The sequence below is a fragment of the Puntigrus tetrazona genome, chromosome 1 (genome assembly GCF_018831695.1).
Source record: "Puntigrus tetrazona isolate hp1 chromosome 1, ASM1883169v1, whole genome shotgun sequence".
Lineage (NCBI taxonomy): Eukaryota > Metazoa > Chordata > Actinopteri > Cypriniformes > Cyprinidae > Puntigrus > Puntigrus tetrazona.
Genome location: NC_056699.1, coordinates 20,244,153 through 20,265,189, shown reverse-complemented (window position 1 = coordinate 20,265,189; position 21,037 = coordinate 20,244,153). Strand labels below are relative to the sequence as shown.

Sequence of the window (21,037 nt, the reverse complement as noted above, 5' to 3'; positions counted from 1 at the left end):
GTGCATCTTTTGTGTTTTTTTGTAATACATTTATTTCAATAAAGATTTTTTTTTTACTTTTTAATATTCACAGTAGTATTTATCTGATCATTTTCAACATGCTTAAAAAACACAAGCAAGTGAATTTCAAATCAAGAGTTTATTTTCCATTTCATGAAGCAGTTTCCATTTCCCTGTTAATGAAACAGCGTGACAGTTATGGTATCAACTGTATGAATAACAAAATACTACAAAATTCAAAAGGTGTTGTTTTTCAAGAAATAGGAAATAAATAGAATCTAAACGACAGAAATAGAAATAACAGGGTTGTTACTCTTTTATAAAGCTCATTTTTATAGAATGGTTTTTTATAGAAAAACAAACAGTAAGACTCAGAGACGGATGAGGGAAACGTGACATGGAATAAACTGATGATGAACATGAACATGTCCCTTTTTCCCCCTTGAACTTGACACATTTTTATGAAATTCGACTCAGTGTTTTACTCTGTTCTTAACAACAAGTAATCATCAACCAATCCTGGAACTCCAGAGAGCATTTTTTGGGCTCGGATCAAGTACAGATGCTATTGCCAAAAGTTTTCAGCATCCGCCTGATGACCAGAATATAATGATCGGACACCTAATAATGATGTTTGGTCTTAATAAAAATGAAATGGCCCATGTTCAGGCGAGGGTCCTTTTAAAGGAGAAAAGGCAGGCAAAACAACTTTTCCCATTATACAGGCACAGCAGTAGAACTAAAACAATCAAACTGAAAATATTTCTGAAAATCCCCTCTTTATTTTGAAATTAATGATTCATGGTCAGCATGACACTTCCAACGAAAAAAGGGTTTAATAAATGTGACTTGTTAAAGAGTTTTAATGAAGCACAGTTTAGCTGGCATACCCGAATAAAAGATCATAAGCCACATGGTTTGAATAATGTAAATAGTATTTCGTAAAAATTGATGCATCGCTGTAGGCATATAAGAGCGACAGTTTTCAAAAATAGTTACAGCTGAAGGAAGTGTTCCGTGTGAGATGCTAAAATGTTTCAGTCACATGACTGTGGGAATCTGAGGAAAATTTAATTAAATGGCACGACAAAATAGATTGACAGTGTGACCTGATTTAAAAAAAATAACAAAAGGAAAATGCCAGAAAAGATAAGGATATTGTATTCTGCCACAAAAAAGTGTGTTTTATCCCAACCAAGTGAGGTAACATCAAACAGATAACTAATGGAACTTGGTATTTATCTCCAGAGGCTACATGTTTTTTTTTTTTTTTTTTTCTAAACACTCTTGTTAAAGAATTTACTTTTTGAACTTGCTTTGACTTAAAAACTTACACCCCTAAACATTTAATTAATATGTTTTAGGGCCCAACAAAAATAGCTTTCATTATAAATAAAAGATGAAAAATAATAGATGAAAAAAAAAATTAAATCAGCAATATGTTACAGTGTGTGGTAAAAAAAAAAGAGAGTCTTTGATGGACAATTTTAGTGTTTTTGGGGGCGTTAGTTACATTGCTTAAAAGGGAAGTGTGTCATTTCTGTGCCAATAGCACTACCAAACGTTTCTACCACCGTTCATAGGTCAGTTAAAATGGTAGTCCCACTAAATTCATTCCAATGGACGAGGCAGTTTTGTTATGTCTCACCTGGTTAGGCTCCTTAAATATAAGGCATTTGGTGTGGCTAGTGATACAGAAATTACACACATAGCCTTTAAAAAGCTCATTTCGTAAAACGAAAAAAACAAAACAAAAACATTTTATTCTAAACCAAATACAGATGTATGTGTATTTAAAAAAATAAATAATGAAAATAATAATGAAAAAAAAAAATCTGAAGAAGAATGCAAAACCAGTGGCATGTACATTAGCTGAAGAAGGTGGTCATGAGCACAAAACTTGCCAATTTACAAGACTGAATTCAATTCCCCTTCATCTGTCTGTCCCTAGCGTGTCCCAGCATTCTTTATTTGTGATTGTCCTGGTCTTGCTCTAGATTTCATTCATACCTCTCTGTTTTTCACACCGAGCACCACCGTTCTACATTGGATCTTTGCTCTGCTTCTGTTCATCAGCCACTTTTCTGTCTGCCTCTCCCTCTGACTCAGAAATACTCACACACACACAATCACACACATGCTAATTCTTTCTAATCCCAGAAGATGTTGGTAATGTCTGAGTCCAGGCTGAAGATCCAGACCAGCAATGGGCCAGAAATAAGCACAAATGACCAAGACACACCCCTAAATGCCTGTCGCAGCTTGCCAATCACTCCACTGGCTGGGTTTCCATCTTCCTCCAGCTGCAGTTCATTGCCAGGCTCAATGTAGTTTCTGGCCAAGAACTTCAGGGCTTCATCCATTAAAATAACAGGCAGAGACATCTTGAGAACAGTCACCCACTGGGGCCAAGACAATGGCCGGATCTGAAATATGACCTAAAGAGACAAACAGTAACAGAGATATATATTGCTTACTGGAACAGATCCCTTAAAAAAGTTATGTCATCATTTAGTCATCCTCAGATCATTCCAAACCCTCTGACTGATCTTCTTCCACAGAATACCAAGCAACTGAAAGTGCCATTAAGTTTTTTCTATGTAATTTGTTGCTACTAAAGCAAAATAAGTTACAGATTCCTGATTTTCTCTGATCAGTAAAGGAATAGTTCACCCATAAATGGAAATTACATTTATTTAAGCTGTGTACCACTGGGTCATATCCAACTAAGGTGCAGCTAGATACACTTTATTGATACACTTTATTTTAAGTAGCTTATGTCTGTGTGCTTGAATTTATAATTACATTGTACAAAGTCTGCAACACATATGTGACAAACATTTGGTTACAAAAGCAGCTGTGTAACAGACTCTGCTACAAATGTGTAAAAGTAGCAGCCTATTACATCTACATAATTACAAACTTAGTTACATGGTAAGTACATTTTGTTTTATGTAAGTACAACAGCTACTACTAAGTACTTACTAGGTAATTACTCTGTATTAGAGACACGTTAAAATAAAGTTCAATTCAAACTCGTGGTTGAGAAAATTATGACAGACTTTTCATTTCGGGGTGAAAAATTCCTTTAGGTTACTACATAGTTTCTGAGGATAAAGATTTCTGGAATGGCACACAGATCAAAAGTTATTAAAGGCAAAAAGTTATTCACAACAACAGACAGAACAAAATGTGATGGGAAATTAAGTCTGGAACACTATAGTCCAGAAAACGTTATTCACAACAACATACAGAACAAAAGGTCATGAGAAATTAAGTCTGGAACACTATAGTCCAGAAGCAATGCCCTCTAATGGCTGTTATGGGCACTCCAGAAAATAGCTGTGACTCCCGCTTTAAAGAGCGGATACCAGATGCTTTACCATGCATCAAAGAAGTCCAGGATCAGGGAAAGGGATGGTGTGCAAGGCCGGTGTGGTTAAAAATGGCCCGGGGTCCAGAGGTAGATCATGGAACCAAAGTGGGCCTGGCATGGCAGGAGGCTAAGGAGGGGCCTGCAGAGCAGGTGCCCACCAGTTGGGAGTCAGTGATCTCCAGAATGGAGCTAATGGACTCTTCATTGGAGTTTAAGATGCAGGAGACCACCAAGGAGGATCAGGCAGAACTAAGTGCACAGAGAGGTAACATCATTTATGGCCACAAAAGGACAAGCAGGCAGCTCAGCAACTTTCTCTGTGGAACAGACTCATAAACTGGAGCCAGCTCTGGAATATACTTTGTAGACTCCCAGACTAGAGCAGGCTTTGGAGTGGTCTCTGAGGACACCTGGACTGAAGCAGGTTCATGAGTGGACTCTGAGGGTTTCTTGACTGAAGTGGGCTCTGGAGTGGACTTGTGAGCGCTCCTAGAATGGAGCAGGCTATGGAGTGAACTCTGAGGACTCCTGGACAGGAGCAGGTTCATAAGTGGACTCCGCGTTTGGTGCGCACCAGGGTTCGATTGATGTCAATGGATGCCCATGGTCCAAAAAGAAAACATTTTCCAACAGCTGGATCTGACATTGGCATCAGTATTTTGTCACAGAATTAATGAGGCTCTAAAGCCTGATTTACTCTACTGAAAGAATGTGTCGAGACTTGTATAAATTCTCCATGATCATGTGACTGATGATGTTTGAGGCTTCATACATCACAATGTAGCACCTGAAGAGAGATGACTGATTCAAATCTTTGGAGCAGTTTCATTATAAGGAGATGCAAAAAGCTTGGAGTTCCCTTCCTGCTTCATAGTAACACGTCCATGTGTGGAAAATGATTCTCAAAATGAAGACTTTTTTTGTGTTGAAACAGAAATCAACAAGATGTGTGAATCATTTGAAGCTGACCACTAGTAGGGTCTGTCTTAGAGGCTTTGAAGGTCAAAAATAGGGCAACAGGCAGAAAGCAAAGGCAAAATGTAATCACAGGAGGCAGAAACAGAAAATGGTACATATAGGGGAACTAATTAGACTAATTACACAAAGCTGAAAATAATGACAACTAATAGGCAGAGTAAAGGGTGATGGGAAATTAAGTCCTGAACAAACAAAGGCCCTGTCCCAAATGGAACTCTTCATGCGCACTTGTATTCTTATGCATTTACAATGGCCACGTGTGCATGTGTCAGCGAGTCCCATTCGTCATTTTAGCATTCAGAAGGGTGCTCGCCAATGCCCCCTTTATGGCTGCTATGCACCCTCGATATGCACCTCTGTTGAGCCCGTACTGGGGCAATGTCGCAGCAGATTTCTCCTATGACAGTCAAAGCTGTATTATGTCATGAAAATGCGGACTCAGAGAGAGTCCACAAGGGTTTAGGGTGCCATTTTTGGACAGAGCCAAATTATAATCCAGAAGGAGTGCTTTAAACGGAATGCCTTAGATTAATCCAGAGTTATAGTAAAAGATTTCTATTTTCTAGCATCTATTTCAAATAAATGCTGTTCTCTTTATGCGTTACAAAATCCTGAACACCAAATCAGCATATTAAAATTATTTTTATATATATTTTTAGATACATTAAAATTTTAAAATGAATGAAAAAAGAAAACAGTTATTTTAAATGTGAATAGTATTTCACAATATTACAATTTGTATTGTATTTTGGTCAAATAAATGTAGCCTTGGTGAGAATAAAACCTATGACCAGAACTATAAATAATTACAAATACTCCATTAAGGTATGCCGGGTTATGATTTACTGTATTCTCCTTAGTCATTTCCTTGGGGAAGCCTTTCATCATCAGTGAAATTAATAGCAAATCCATCATTTCCTGATTGATTAGGCAACTACTTTCACTGTGGTTTATGACTGACACACACACATTTCTTACATTCCTCATTATGCCCAAGCATTTTTTCTGATATTATGCTGCATCACTTTTCTAAATTCTTGAGCACACTGATGCATACTTACGGGAAGCGGATCCACATATAAGATGAGGAAGTGTAAGGCCATGGAGAGACAGATGGCTCCCACCAGCCAGGGGTTTGACCACGGTGGCATTTTAAGTAGAGACTGATTTTCTGACAAACTGAAACAGATATAGATATTACTTATAACAATATTACTTATTTTGCAGTCTTGGTGAGCATAAGAGACTTGTTTTATAACCAAGCAATTTTATTGTTACAGGAAAATACCAAGTCAGAATTGTCTATATGTGATGTGTGCTGTTCTCCATATTCAGCAGTGATCTTTTTTTTTAAATCACATACCTGTTGAGGGCATTGCACATCTCTATAGTGACCAGCACAGACAGCGCCATAGTCATGGGGTATGGAGACTCGAACACTGAGCACTGCACTCCTGCAAACTCAGCATGACCTTCACTGCACTGCAGATAGTGAGACTATAGAAAAAACAATAGAGAAAAACATTATGCATTTACTATAATACAGTATTAACAAAAATTAAAACCTCCTAGTTGAAGACAACTCAAAACTCATAACTGCGCTCTTCTAACCTGCCTTAAATTATTTTGCTTTTGAGAAGTTATTTTTTATTACCAGCTGGTAGAAAGTAAGCTTTGGTCCATCATGAGCTGCCATGAACCACCAGGCAGCAGCTCCAACTGTTGCTGCCCCTACATAACCTACAAAACAGAGAGAGAAAGAGAGGGCAGTGCAACTTAACAAATCAACATATTCAGAGTGAGTTCATTTGGATTTCATTAAAAATATTAACATTTTTGTTCTGAAGATGAACAAAGGACTTATGGGTTTGGAGCAACACGAGTGTGAATAATTAATGACAGAATTTTCATTTCTGGATGATCTTACCATTTAACATGCTGATGCCTCATTTACTGTATGTTTGAATAAACGAGTCAATCAGTTGAATGAAAACAGCTTTCTATGAGTCACTTTTTAAATGTTAATATTTCAACTTTTTTTTGCTAACTTTCCATTGATCTTTTCTTTATTTTTAACATGCTGTCTAGTACATTAATAATGGTTTGAGTTTTGAAGAAAATTCCTGTGAAAGATGACAAATATAAGTGTGATCACTGATTATATTTGGATTAAAATGGGCCAGATGGCTAAGACCAAATCTAATCACTGCTGCACACTTCATACAAAGCTGTTTGTTAGATACATGGGACAAAATGGATCACTTTTAACATGTATACCACAGTTGCACTGTTTGTCTGGTATAACTGTTCAAATATAAGAGCATGTTCATCTCTGTAACAAGGAATGTCATAGAAGAGAACCCTCCTCTTTAGTGAATACCCTAAGAAGAGAGGGTAAAAGTGTACCTTAAAGTGAAATGAAAAAACACTACCATGCACTCGCCATCTCTGTGTATGTTTGTTCGTACTTGCCTTTAAAATGAACACATACTGCGCATGTTTACATTTCTTGTGCATACTACACATGCACGCGATGACACCATTATGGGTTTTTATACGAAAACGATAACGATAGATTTCCCGTTATTGGCTGAAAAAGTTGTTTGCATAAATGACCCTTGATGTGACGTGTGTATATGACTCACAGCCGATGATGAGGTATCTGCAGAAGAGCCAACCCGAAATGAGTGGTTCTCTAGGTGACCGCGGGGGTCTGGACATGATGTCCAGGTCAGGAGGGTTGAAGCCTAGAGCAGTAGCTGGGAAACCATCCGTCACAAGATTGACCCACAGCAACTGGACTGGGATCAGAGCCTCAGGCATTCCCAAAGCAGCGGTGAGGAAAATACTAAGAGACAAAGAGAAAAACACAGTACTTAAAATGTTCATTTTTCAGAACAAATCCAGTCATTTCAACTGGAAATCTGCGCTAAGGGGATATGGTGACGGAAAAAAATGTTTTTGTGTTCTTTGAAACTGGAAACTCTATCTTGTCTCGCAAATGTCATTTCATGCGAGGGTGAACGATTTTCTTTTACGCATTTCGGAGTTGTTTCATAGCCTTCTACATATGTTTTCTGAAAAGATGCCATAGAGTGTGCCGTCATATTAAACCTTTGCGAATATTTTGCTTGCTCAAACTATAGTGTGATTTTTGTCTGTACATACCAGACTACCTCTCCAATGTTGGAAGAAATGAGGTAACGGATGAACTGTTTCATGTTGTTGTAAATGGCTCGGCCCTCCTCCACTGCAGCTACGATAGTTGAAAAGTTATCGTCTGCCAAGATCATCTCTGAAGCAGATTTAGCCACAGCCGTGCCTGAGCCCATAGCAATGCCAATCTCAGCCTTCTTCAAAGCTGGGGCATCGTTCACACCATCACCCGTCTGGACAGAAAACAAAAATGTGAGTTTTTTATTCATTCCTTTCATAAATTCATTAAAGGTTTTTGCACTTTTGGACTCTTGCACTCTCACGTGTCTCGTAACACTTACCATCGCTGTGATATCACTGAGGCTTTGCAGATATTCTACAATGCGGCTCTTGTGCGTTGGCTCGACGCGGGCGAAACAGCGGGCGGTTCGGCAGGCCTGTCGCTGCAGGTGGGGAGGCAGCTCATCAAACTCTCGTCCTGTGAGGCCGCTGCCATACGGCCCACCTTCAGCCTCCTCTTCCTCCTGTTCAGTAATGATGCCCACTCGACGACAGATAGACAGGGCAGTGCCCTTATTGTCACCTACACAAACCAACACAGGAAGAAGGCATTACATTGACATTCACATGCATTTGTTTGTGTTTACCCTGCCCAGGCACAATAATATAATAGACTGTCTTGTATTTGGAGTTACTAAGCCTACACTTAGAGGTTTAAAGAATTAGTTCAATCAGAACTTTCATCATTTATTCACCTTCATGCAATGTTGGGGAAAGTTACTTTTAAACAAAAGTGAAATTAATAAGCCTCAGGATGAAGGTAGTGCCTCTGCATGGGGACAGGAAAATAGTGAATAAATGGGAAAACAATGTAACTTAGATCTTCTGTTCTTTTATCAGGCGAAATCTGCCAAAAACCCAACCAAAGCAATTTTTGAGTAGCAATTTGGCGGGTTTTGCTGAGAAAACCTGGCAACCCTTCACAAAAGACTTTGGTTAATCTTCAAAAATCTAAATAATTTTAATGAAACCCAAACTCCGAACCAAAGATCCAAAAACACAACTGTTTACCTTTTATTTTAATAGGATAGTTAGTTGACAGCAAGCAAAGTAATATGGAGTGAGAGGGAGCAGAATTGTGAAAGGTTCCAAAATAAAGCCAAAATTAACCAAAGTTTTGTGGGTTTAGAATGACATGAAGGTAGGTAAATGATGAATTTTCATTTTTAGGTGTACTATCTCTTTACAGTCACTTCTATGTGTGTGTTTAACCCACCTGTGATCATAATGACTCGTATACCAGCCTGTCTGCACATACGCACAGCATTCAGGACCTCCTTCCTGGGTGGATCTAGCATCCCCACACAGCCCACGAATGTCAAGTCCGACTAGGAGAGACAAAAAAGTGTTGAAGTTATAGCACTCAAATATACGTTTTAAAATATTTTTTACTTAATGTACAGTTAATTTCATATTAATTTGTCCTAAACTTATTCTCATGATTTCAGAATATTTACCACACTTGCTCACCTCATATTCTGTGAAGGCTGCAGAGTTCTCTAAATTCAGGGTTCGAGGGTCAGGGGGAGAATCTCTAGTTGCCATGGCAAGGCAGCGAAGTGTATCACGTCCAGAGCCCCACTCTCTTACTGTGCTTAAGAGCTGCTCTCTTAGGTCAGAGGTCAGCGGTACGCGTGTACCACCTCCAACTCGTATCCAGCGGCAACGCTCCAGCACACTCTCTGGCGCCCCCTATCAAGTGAGTACGGAGTATGAAGTGAGGAAGGTAAGAATAAAGTTAAAGAATACAATTAATAATTGTAACAGGAATTAAAATCCATAAATAACGGCAATATATAAAATGTATGTAGAGTTGTGGATGGATGGGCAATTATTTTTTTTCACATTGCGAGGGTTTTAAAAAAAATGAAAAATAACAGTCTAGTCATTTGTAATGTTGAATATCAAAAAGATTGTTCTTTTTTAACTTTGTATTCATCAAATAGGCCTAATCCTTAGAAAATGCATCATAACTTCCACCAAAAAAATTAAGTTGCAGAACTTCAATGTTTTTAACATTGATATAATTAAATCAAATCAGCATTTTAGAATGATTTCTACAGGCTCATGTATCACTGAAGACTGGAATAGTAAAAATTGATCTATAGAAATATTATATATAACAATGATCGCAATCACTTCAGTCCCAGCTCTAATTTTGAGCTACATTAAAAGGCACAATGTTCCACCATTTTTTTAATGTTGGCTGCTGAATGTACACTTGTTATACAATGTTTTTTTTAGACATTTGTTCTTGCTAAAATAGGTTGTTTTTGTGTTAGTCTATGTTGTTTAAAGATACATTTACATTTACATTGAGTGATTCTTCAACAAAAATGCTAAATGAAGGAATGGAAAAAGAGAACGCTTTAAAGAAAGATGAAAACCAGACCTTGACAAACATCTTGGCACCTGAAGCAGAGCGAGTGAGTTTGTTTGGAGAGCAGAAAACAGACATGGACTTCCTGTCTCGAGAAAACTCCAGAGTCAGCTCTTTCCTCATTAACTGCTTTATGACCTGAGAAAAGAAACATGTGTTTGAGTTTTCAGCTCCTTGAGATTGAAGTTCTACAAACATTAAAAGGCTTTTCTCTCTCTCTATAAGAAACATATCATGCAAAATGTGCATTCATCTACTCTTGGCAAATAAACTATATAAAATAAAGAAATTATTTTAAAGTACATTTAAATTGTGATGAAATCTGTTGCACCAAAGTAGCTTACAAATAGCATTTAATGAAATCATTCATAAATACAAATACTAAAAATAATATATCTAAATGTTTATAGTTTTATTATTATTAATTGTACATAATTTATATATTTACTGTATTTATATATTTATTGCATTTGTGTAAATAAATTCTAAATTATATAATATATAATATATGGTCCCCACTTTATATTAGGTGGTCTTAATTACTATGCACTTACATTTAAATTAATAATTTAATACAATGCACTTATTGTGTACATATGTTTTACATTGTGCTTATATATAAAAAACATATATGTAATTACATCTGTAATTAAGTTTTGTAATGACATTTATAATTACCCTGTTGACCCATCCCTTACAACTTGACCCACCCTTAAACCTAACCATACCACCAAACCTTACCAATACAATAACCTTTGCAATACAATATGACCACGATAAGTACACAGTACTTATTTTTGATGCAAGCAAATAGTAGTTAAACCCAAATATAAAGTGCAATAAATGTATAATCATATAAAATAATATAATAATATACCACGTCACACTAACGTCGCTGAGCGGAGATTCTGTGTATGCGCAAAACATTACTATATGAAGACTCACTGAACAGCAGGCAGTGGCTCTTTCAGCAGGTGAGAGGCCTCTCAGGTCTGTGTCAAACACGTTCATCTTCTCCACCAGACAACAGAGAGCCGTCTCAGTCGCTTCTCCCACTTTCTCATATACACCCTTACTCTGAGAGGAAATACAGAGAAAATGAGGTCTCTGTGAGGTCTCTGAAGCTTCATCGTGACAGAGAGAGCATGTAGGTGTGCACACGCACCTCGTTGTAATCCAGAGAAGAGTCGTTACACAGGGCACAGATAGAGGCCATTTCCACCAGCCCTTCATACTGACTGCAGCGTACCATTACACCGTCCTTATACCTGAAACAAAGACAAAAAGAGGATGGGAGGGATTGGAGGAGGACTGCAAATACAGAATTCAGGACCGAAAACAGAGAAAATAATGGGTGAAGCGAGAAAAAGGGAACGATTAGGAAAATAGAACAAATCTTAAAAAAAGACGTCACGTAAATGTTTAGGCAAACCACAGGTTAGTTCAGAAGAGATTCGGGTGAGTTTGTGTTTATGTGAGTGTAGTTAGAGGCGAAAGAAACTCACACTTCTCCTTCAGGGGCGTAAGTAGATCCAGTTACTGTAAATTCGTTCAGTAAACACCTCTCACCTGCGACGCTGTCCACAATGAACATCTGCACCCAGACAAACACACGTGCACAGCCATGCATGCACAAACACGATTAGTAAGTCTGACTTTCAAGCACCATCCCATGATGTTAATCTAGCTATCACAGAATAATAAAATCCCACAATGCATCTGTTAGAATTATTTCGCTCTATTAGAAATTATTATCGTAAGTATTACTTCAGGATTAGAGTAAAACTGTGGCACTGGACACAAGTCTCTCTCACCCTGCAGACAGACATCTGGTTGGTTGTGAGAGTGCCTGTTTTGTCGGAGCAGATGACAGAGGTACAGCCAAGTGTCTCTACAGATGGGAGGGAACGGACTATAGCATTTTTGCGGGCCATGCGGCGTGTGCCAAGCGCAAGGCATGTGGTAATGACAGCAGGAAGACCTGTGAGAAAGAACAAAGACATCAGTGAGCAAGATGTATTTTAAGATGTGATATTAAACAATATTTTTCTAAATCCTTTCATTTGTATAAAAATCAAGCTTTGCCAAACAACACAACAATACAACATTTTCAGGAAGCTTTAGAGGGTTTCTATTGTGCACTTTTTAACAGCAAAGGTGAATTTAAATGTATTTTTAAACATCTGCTATCTTTAAAATCTTGTGCTTTGATTAAAGCAAGCTTTCGTGTTTACAAGAATTATCCAAAAAGCATTTGACTTGTACAAAAGAGTTCACATAATCATGTCACTAATTTTATTAATGGATCTTTCACAGATATGTGTTTCCAGTTTTCCACGGAATGCTAGTTAATGCTGTGTCAGGGTTTTTATAGATAAATAAAACAAAAAAATGGCTACTTGGATTAAAAATAAGCATAAACTGAAATCAAAGATAAATATTAAAATATGAATAATATTAAAATATATTTACTTATTTTATATCAGCTTGTCGCCAGTGCAACACTTCTAGTTTTCATTTATTTTAACTTGATGTACTGAAATAAATAAAACTAAAACTGGACAAACATTATTCAAAACAAAATATTAAAATACATATAAAAAAATACAAATTTCTCTTTTGTAAAATGGTTAAAATGATTTTTTTTCAAATTTCAAATTAAGTAAATGGGAACACAAAAATTATATTTTGCAGTATATTTATATTTATAAAATTGTACTTATTGCTCTGTTTACCACTATAGAAGTTTACCCAACTATGACGATTTCCACTGAAAAGGGTCCATAACAACAAACAAAGTTGAATCTTTTTCTTCATTTTGTCCTAACTAACAAAAGATAAATATTCCGCCCTGTAGGTTTTAATTTCTGTAGGATAGTCAAAAGGTTTTCAGACATCTGGATCTCAACATAAACTATTCCTGAGAAAAAGGAGATTTGACTAATTTGGCAACAGAAAAGAAAAAAAATAGGTTAACATTAGCGCACCCTCAGGGATGGCGGCTACAGCCAGAGCCACTGCGATCTTAAAGTAGTACACAGCTCCACGCAGCCAGCTGCCTCCGTGCACTGGGTCACTGAAGTGACCGATGTTAATACCCCAAACTGCCACACAGATCACCGTGATCACCTTCAGACAGAAAGAGAAAGAGAAAGAATGACTCACATTCAAACAGCTACTTCTGACTCTACCTCTGGAGCTCGATAATGCTGACAGATCGCTACAGAGTGACTGCTAACTGATATGTAGCAAATGAGAGGATCTAACAATGAAATACTGTACATTTGTACTGTATTTTTTGGTTCATTTGTGGAATACTAGATTAGATTGGAATACATTTGCTTTAATCATTGATGGGCAAAGTACAAGCACACGGCCTATAAAATGCGGTTATATGGTATGAGGTATAGATGGCAAGAGATAAGTTAAATACAAATGACAAAGAACAAAAATAAGAGAGAGTGCGGATACAGTTATAATGACGTATAAATGGCAGGTGACAATTATAGTGTAAATGGCAATGCGTATAAATATAAGAGGTGCAGGGAGTTCATGAATAGCCAAAAATGTGCAAAAAGGACTGAAATAGTAAAAATAATGAGGTACAATAATGAGGTACAAAAATGGCAAATTACCATCGCAGTGCAAATTATATGCTCTAAAAAAACTCAGGGTGCACGGAGTTCAAATATAGCAGGAAATGGCAAAAATTATGCAAACGGCAAAATATGGAATATACTAAACATTTTGTGTGTTATCTTTTAATCGTTTGGAATACATACTGCTCAGCATACATTAAAGAGCCAACTAGTTTTTAAAATGTCATATGGACACCACACGCAAGAACAAACACAGGCTAAAATGTTGCATATTTCAGAAATAAATATAATTATTTAGTAATAGTAATCAAATTTTGTGTAAACATGAAATTTGTTAGTTCAATCCCTCATCAAGCTTTAAGAGTAATGAGAAATGGTTTACACTGCAGGTTGTATCCATACAGAAAAATGTCCATAATGTGCACAGAGATCATACACAAGGAGCGCAGTTGCTCGACAAACAATAGAGCGAAGGTAAAAATAAAGAAGAGATAATTGAGTTTCCTACCTTAGAGAGTTGCTCTCCAAACTGGTCTAGTTTCTGCTGCAGAGGGGTTCTCTCTGGATCGGTGGCTGCCATCTCATCCCTGATCTTCCCAATCTCTGTGTGCACACCTGTGGCCACTACGACCCCTATCGCTCGCCCTGCTGCAATGTTCGTCCCCTAAACACATTTGCGAGCGAATCAGAAGAACGTCACACAGAGTAATTACTTTGAGCGTAGCCGGATTAACATCACCTACACCTGTAGAATAAGACGTTAATATGCGTTTAATTATTACTAATAAATGGCTAATATTCTAGTAAAATGCACGCTAATAAGCAACTAATAGGTGTAATTGTAAAATAAAGCATTGTCAAAATAATAAAGAACAAAGTAACATCACACCGAGGTGTGTTTGTAGCAATGACTAGCATACACCACTGACAAATATATACAAAAAATGCTATATATTTTTGATATAGCAATAACATAGGTACTTTTTTCAACACCCACAATTGTCCTCTGAGACAAGAAGGTTAATTTTGGAGCCTAGATGTGTGATATTTAAAGCCATATCATGGTAGTACTTCATTTTACAATAATTGTGCACTTACCCAACAAAGTACTGGGTGATATAAGGTTAGATTTAGGGGTAGGTTGAGGGTTAGCATTTTTCAGTTATCATAAATGTTATAATACATACGTAAGTATGCACAAGCCGAACAGGACTGTGAAATAAAGCGCTACCCATTTCATTCATTGTTTTGCTTTTGATTTTGGATGGGTCCTCCAAGTCACTGTTTATGTTCCTGTCCTTACATGGCCAGACATCCATTAGACTTTCTCAGCGGGACAGAAGTAATGGAGGCTTTAGCGTGCGCGTGTGGGTGTGGGGGTGGAGTCTTTGAGGCTGGTACTCTCTGGTCATTATCCATCTGAGAGCTCAAAGCCTGTGTGATGTGATGACTCAGTCTACAGCCATGTGGGAGCAAACAATATGAGTGATGTTTTATTCAACACACAGACTCGACCGCCGGACATAATCCACTACAGTACACAAACCATCATACACTTCCACATCTGGCCGCGTTTAATCCAGTGCCTAATCGCCACGGGTAACAAAAACCAAACCTGAAATTCTTCAAGAATAGCTGCAGATGAACAAACAGCTAACTTAATAAATAATCTTACAGAAAAGAGCATGTTTTTCTTGTCCTGGTTGACGGCACGGGGGTCAGGCACTGGGTCTGTGTGTTTCAGGACGGATACAGACTCCCCCGTCAGGATGGACTGGTCCACTCTCAGAGTAGTAGAGCGTATGGAGGTCAGTCGGATGTCTGCTGGGACTTTATCACCAACTGGAGGAAAGCAGGTGCAAAAAAGAAAGACTTGCGTGATTTTTTTATTAGGTAAGCTATGCAATAAAACTTTTTTTTACAGAAATGCAACCAGTGTGTAATCAAAACAGTTTAGGTAATGTATAAAATCATTTTATACAGACAAGACTTTTCTCTTTTTAACTATAATCCCTTCCTTTTTTCTTATATGAACAAAGGTAATAATTTAATTATTATTTCCTTAGACTGCATGAAAAATCATTTTAAATATTTATAAAAATGCTTGTTTACCTACTTACTTACTTGCACTGATGTGTTAATACCATAAAAAAGGACCACTGTAGCGTTGTTGCAAAATTCAGAAAAAATTAAAAACTGGGATGTTTTTCTATCATTAAAAGAATAAAAAAAAAATTATTTAATTGCTTTAATAACTACCGTCATTGTGCTACTGTGGGACTTTGAGGTTTTTAACTACAATGCTGCTGATTAGCACCCCATACTTTACAATCTATCTTTAGAAACCAATGTCAGTCAAGATACAGACCGACGCAAAAAAGACGTCAACCTTATTTTTATTCATTAGCTTTGGGATTCTTAGAATAGAACTTTGAGTGGAGGGCCAAGAAAATTCTGAGACTCTGTCTTAACCCTTTCTGTCAAATCTGATATTAAAGACCACTAAAAAACTTCATATTCATTTGAATGAATGACTAAAAGGAGTTCACATTGTCAGTATCACAAGTTTGCTTTTTTGATTAATGACATCTAACTATTTAAAATTCTTTATTTTTTCTACACAGGAGGAGAATGGATATATAGATGGATGAATGAATGATTAAAATCTTAAAACACTCTTTCTTTCAGGTTTAAATTAGATTTTGAAGACTCACAGTATATGTACATGTATGTAAATGAATCCGGGATTTACTTTGAAGTGACCAAATGATAATTGCAAATGCAGCCGCCAAGGAGAGTCAAATTAGGTTGATTGCCAATTAACAGCAAGGATCATCTATAAATGGGTTCAGACAATTAAGACTTTGATGTGAGTTTTCAAAGCAACAGGAGGCAACTAACAAGAGTTCCAAAGATACAGAGTGCTGCCTTTGCAGGTGTGTCAGTTACACAGAATGTGCATCCAGGGAAACAGCCTATAGAAATAACATGTGCAAATAAATCTGGAAAACGTTCAATGACGCATAAGGAATTGTGGCTCCAAATCGCCGCTCACCAACAATAATGGTAAGGCAGTTCAATGCATAACTGGCCTGAACCCTTAGCATAATTTACAAAATGTAAACAGTATTTAAAACAAACCTCATAAACCTGGAATTTCTGGCAGTGGCAGTTTTATTAATGCAAAAGATAAATAACCTGTTTAAAGAATCTAAACCTCTCTTCAAATAAAAAAAAGGTAAACAGACTGATGAGAAATATTTCATAAAGTATGGAACAAATCACAAATTTTAAATATGGTGGGGACCTGTGATGTTTTTGGGCAGCAGTCTCACAGGAGTCATTATTTCAGATAATCAATGTGCGTCATTTTTGGAAAGAATCAAACTATGCCAAACATGTATTTAACAATACTTTGCCTAACTGTGGGAACATCTGGCTATTTTCTTGAGAAACATCCTTAATGTATTTGAGACTGTAGGCAGTTTTGACCGGCTTTTACAAACAATCAGAACACAGCTATGTCTATTCAGCAATGTCCTAAAATGATCTCCAGACATATCTTTTGAGAGTGGACCTCTCTTTTTTTTCTTTACGGAAACACTGCCACATTCATTTTCTATAACTCTACCTCTAAGAAACAAATGATGAAAGACCAGTGCTGGGGGTAACACATTACAAGTAACGCAAGTTTCATATTAATATTACTTTTTTTTAAGTAACTAGTAAAATAAGGCAAAGGAGTTACTTTTTCAAAAAAGTAATGCAATATTGTAATGTATTCCTTTAAAAGTGACTTTCCCCAACACTGTGAAAGACAAAATGAAATAAAACATACAAATGTAAAAAATAAAATCTCATTAAGTGCATTTTACTTTGGCAAATTTTAAAAAAGTATTGTAGAAATCTAGTTGTCATTCTTACCGGCCACCTCCACAATGTCTCCAGGCACAATGTCCCTGGCTCTGACCCTCTGTACGCTCTTCCTGTCCTGTCTGTACACCTTCCCCATTTCAGGCTCATATTGTTTTAGGGCTTCAATGGCATTTTCTGCATTACGTTCCTACAGAAACATACGCACATTTGTACAGAGTTGTCTTCCTGCATTATTGTCTCATCCACAAACTTCATATATTATATATTAACATATTTAAGAGGTATTTGACGATTTACAAAGGCTGTACCTGCCACACTCCTACAATGGCATTGGCAATAAGAATGAGGAGGATGACAAATGGCTCTACGAAGGCTGTGATGGTTCCTTCACCTTCCTCAAACCAGGCCAGAGTCTGAAAAAAAAGAGAGAATATGAATTGCAAAACATAGGCAAGAGTGTACATTTTTGTCAAAGCTGTGGTACCAATAGAATGCAAACCATGCATTCTATTGGTATGGTTTGCAAAAGTGTAACCGTGTAAAAGTTACACTAAATTTACAACAACTGAATAGACACATACATTTCCATTTAAAAATGTTAATTATTCTAATGAAGGCTTTAAGTAGATTGTAAATTGTATCTTAAATTTAATGCAAACATAATTTTTTTGTGTACACTTGTACACACAAAGCTTGTGACTGCAAGTCTTAATATAAATCTAAACCATTCAACAAATTTGGAGGAAAGGTCATTGAATGATCCATTCAACCAATTTACCAATTCAATGACCATCTTTCAATGACAGCTCACTCAATTTGTTCAAAATGTGTATTAATTAATTAGCGTAACACCTCTGTGTTGCTCTGGGGAATTGTCTTGTGGTGTTTTCAAACGATTTTTTTGGCGAAGTTCAGCAAAAACAGATGATACTGACAATATTATGTATAAAATGTAAAATAGGATTAACTTATTAATCACTGAACTGCAGGCATTCAGAAAAAAATATATATTTATACATACATATAGATAGATATACATTTGGTAGCAGTGTAGTTTAGTAGAATTAATGCATCTGTGTTTGGTATCTATGAATATGAAAAGCTTGTGCTATTGTTCTGTGTCACCATACTCTTGCTTACCAGTGAGCAAACACGGTCTTTGGTTTATACTTACAAAGGAAATACAGGCAGCAAGGAGGAGAATCCGAACTAGTAGATCCTCGAACTGCTCCAGAACAAGTTCCCATAGTGACTTACCTGTAAACACAACAAAAAACAATGATCACTTTCCATTAAGTGAAAAAGAACTCTCGCAAAACTAAAACCTGGAACAATTTAAAAACCTTTCCAAATACATTAAGTAACATTCAATCTCGCTCTACCCAGCTACAAACAGAGACTGAACCTCCCATCTTCTCAAGGGAATCTAATAATAACTAATTATCTACACAAGCAGCATCTCCCATGCAACAAAGGAAAGCTCGGAGAGACTTTTAACTTAGAGAATATGATGAAAGATCTGCTAATAATTACACAAACCCAAGGGAGCAGCTCACCTTCTTCTGCAGGTAACTCTGTGGCACAGGATAAGGCAAAATAAAAGAAAAATGGGCAGAAGATCAAATATGAAGGTTTAATTAAATCTCATTGTGACATGTTGTATTGTTCATATTGCACAAAACAGTTGTATTTATGCAAGAGATGTAGTACCATTGGGGCCCCATCGTTCTCTGCTCTTCCTTAATTGTTCAGAGCTCAGTCCCGTTGTCTCGTTGACACCGAAATATCCCAGCACCTCCTCAACCGTCTTTGTATGGGCATTGTCCATCCCTGCAAGAAAATAATATACCTCAAACATATGATTCCATCATCAATTGCCTTATCTGTTACCATACAAAAAAACGACAGCCTTCTCGTGTAAAAACGACAGTCACAGTCACTATCCACTTTAACATGCATGAACAAAAGAAAACATGAAAGTGACTGGTAACTACGTCTTTCTGTCGGACGTCTTCAGGCTTGGATCACCATGAGGGCATTAAATCATACCTTTCATTTTCAAAGGCGCCTCTATTTAACCAGAGGGAACTTTCGATGTTAACAAAAAGCACAGCACGTAAACGTAACTAGTAAACACTTGCGTGCACTTGTTGTGTATCTACGGCTGCCTCTATGAATAAACAACATATAAAGAATATTTTACGCGACTATTAAGACGCAAAGCTACTGCGCACCTGTTACTGGTTTAGTTATTACGTTGACTTAAAAAAAAAAAAAAAAAAACATTCAAGATAATATTTAACTCGATGGGTCTCACGCAAAAAAAAAAAAATCTAAGGCTAAGAAATGTGTCGGTTCGTTTTATGCCAATGACGATGCAAATGTAAATAATAGCGATTACAAGCTGTCAATTGTGTATCTTCTCGTCAATTTCGGTTCACAGCTGACTGAGCAAAATTTACGCACACACCGCCGATCAGATTCCCTCTAAATGACTGATCCTGCAGGCACCGAGATCGATAACCCTCCCGATCTACTGAATTATCAGACACAGCATGATGCCGACAACACCTTACTCACCAGTTTAACTGTAATTCAGTCCTCTGCGAACCAGTAACTTCCCTTACACCAAACCGATATACTAAACCGCGACGAGAGAGAATATATCCCAGTTATAAGCCAATGCGGTGTGCTATTGTAGATCGATCTGCTGATGAAATCCAATAAGAGCGAGAGGCAGAGAGATCGCACTGCAGCGCTGTTCAAGGCAAATGATTTTCTGCTATGCGTTTTCCTTCTGATTTCAGCATGATCCGGAATATTATACAAAAATAATTAACTGCGGCATGAATGCTTGAATTTTTAGCAGATTTTCGACGCTGTCAAGTCTTTCCGAATGTACCGGTAGTATTTAAAATGGCCAAGCCGATGCTATAATCCGCCGCTGCCTCCTATCTACATAACCGTCGCTTTATTTAATACTAGGTCACTGAGCGACATTATTACCGTAGGTGCTTCAGTCGCAGCATCGATGGGCAGCGCCGCAGCCAATGAGCGATCAAAACATCATCGTGACGGATGGACTGGGCAAATCAGCTTCGTTCTTCTTCGAATAGTCCCGCCTGCTCGTTCTTGCTGCAGGAGGGCGGGGCTTCCACCCGCACTGTGGCTTTCTGTTTAACCAGTGGCCGTTGCGTGCGACAGTATACGCCATAAAATTTACATTTACATCAACCACTCAGGCCACGCGAATGTTAAGTGACGCCGCTGTGAACCAATGAGAAACAGCTATAACCGAAGAGGCGGGACAACGTCGCTTGGGTCAATAACCCAGCCCCTCCCCCGCATCCATCTGTCACTCAAGTGCGGTATAGCGTAGCTAATGACGCGCTTGTGAATACTAGGGCCACAATTGTACGAGGTCGATATGCCGAACAGGCAAATTTGTTCAAACCCATATAATCCTTGTCGACTTGAAGGTATTATAATGAATTCCAGTCAAACACGCAGGTTGGTGGGGTGGAAAGGGATCTGACCTATTTCAGTGGTTACCATAATTATCTGCCCCTAATTAATATCATTCTCGAGAGGGGCTGTTGTAATTCCTGTATG

The 21,037-nt window shown here is 37.5% G+C and overlaps 1 protein-coding gene across 2 annotated transcripts; it reads right to left on the bottom strand.

The window, feature by feature from the left end:
• Window positions 1-120: 120 nt before the first annotated feature.
• Window positions 121-20,450, bottom strand: si:dkey-28b4.8 (sarcoplasmic/endoplasmic reticulum calcium ATPase 2). 2 transcript variants are annotated; one of them, XM_043238493.1, is made up of 23 exons: window positions 20,432-20,450; window positions 19,136-19,255; window positions 18,982-18,999; window positions 18,600-18,682; window positions 17,734-17,838; window positions 17,474-17,612; window positions 15,225-15,391; window positions 14,058-14,213; window positions 12,938-13,079; window positions 11,765-11,931; window positions 11,456-11,544; window positions 11,116-11,218; window positions 10,896-11,027; window positions 9,963-10,088; window positions 9,041-9,262; window positions 8,787-8,898; window positions 7,852-8,093; window positions 7,523-7,743; window positions 7,000-7,202; window positions 6,009-6,094; window positions 5,718-5,851; window positions 5,416-5,533; window positions 121-2,438 (listed from the first exon to the last, which is right to left on the bottom strand). In XM_043238493.1, the coding sequence occupies exons 2-23, from the start codon at window positions 19,251-19,253 to the stop codon at window positions 2,151-2,153; spliced, it is 3,171 nt and encodes a 1,056-aa protein (XP_043094428.1). In that variant the 5' UTR covers window positions 19,254-19,255; window positions 20,432-20,450; the 3' UTR covers window positions 121-2,150. The 2 variants fall into 2 exon arrangements, with proteins under 2 accessions (XP_043094428.1, XP_043094419.1); XM_043238484.1 differs by lacking the exon at window positions 20,432-20,450 and adding an exon at window positions 20,006-20,425.
• Between the last annotated feature and the right edge of the window lie 587 nt (window positions 20,451-21,037).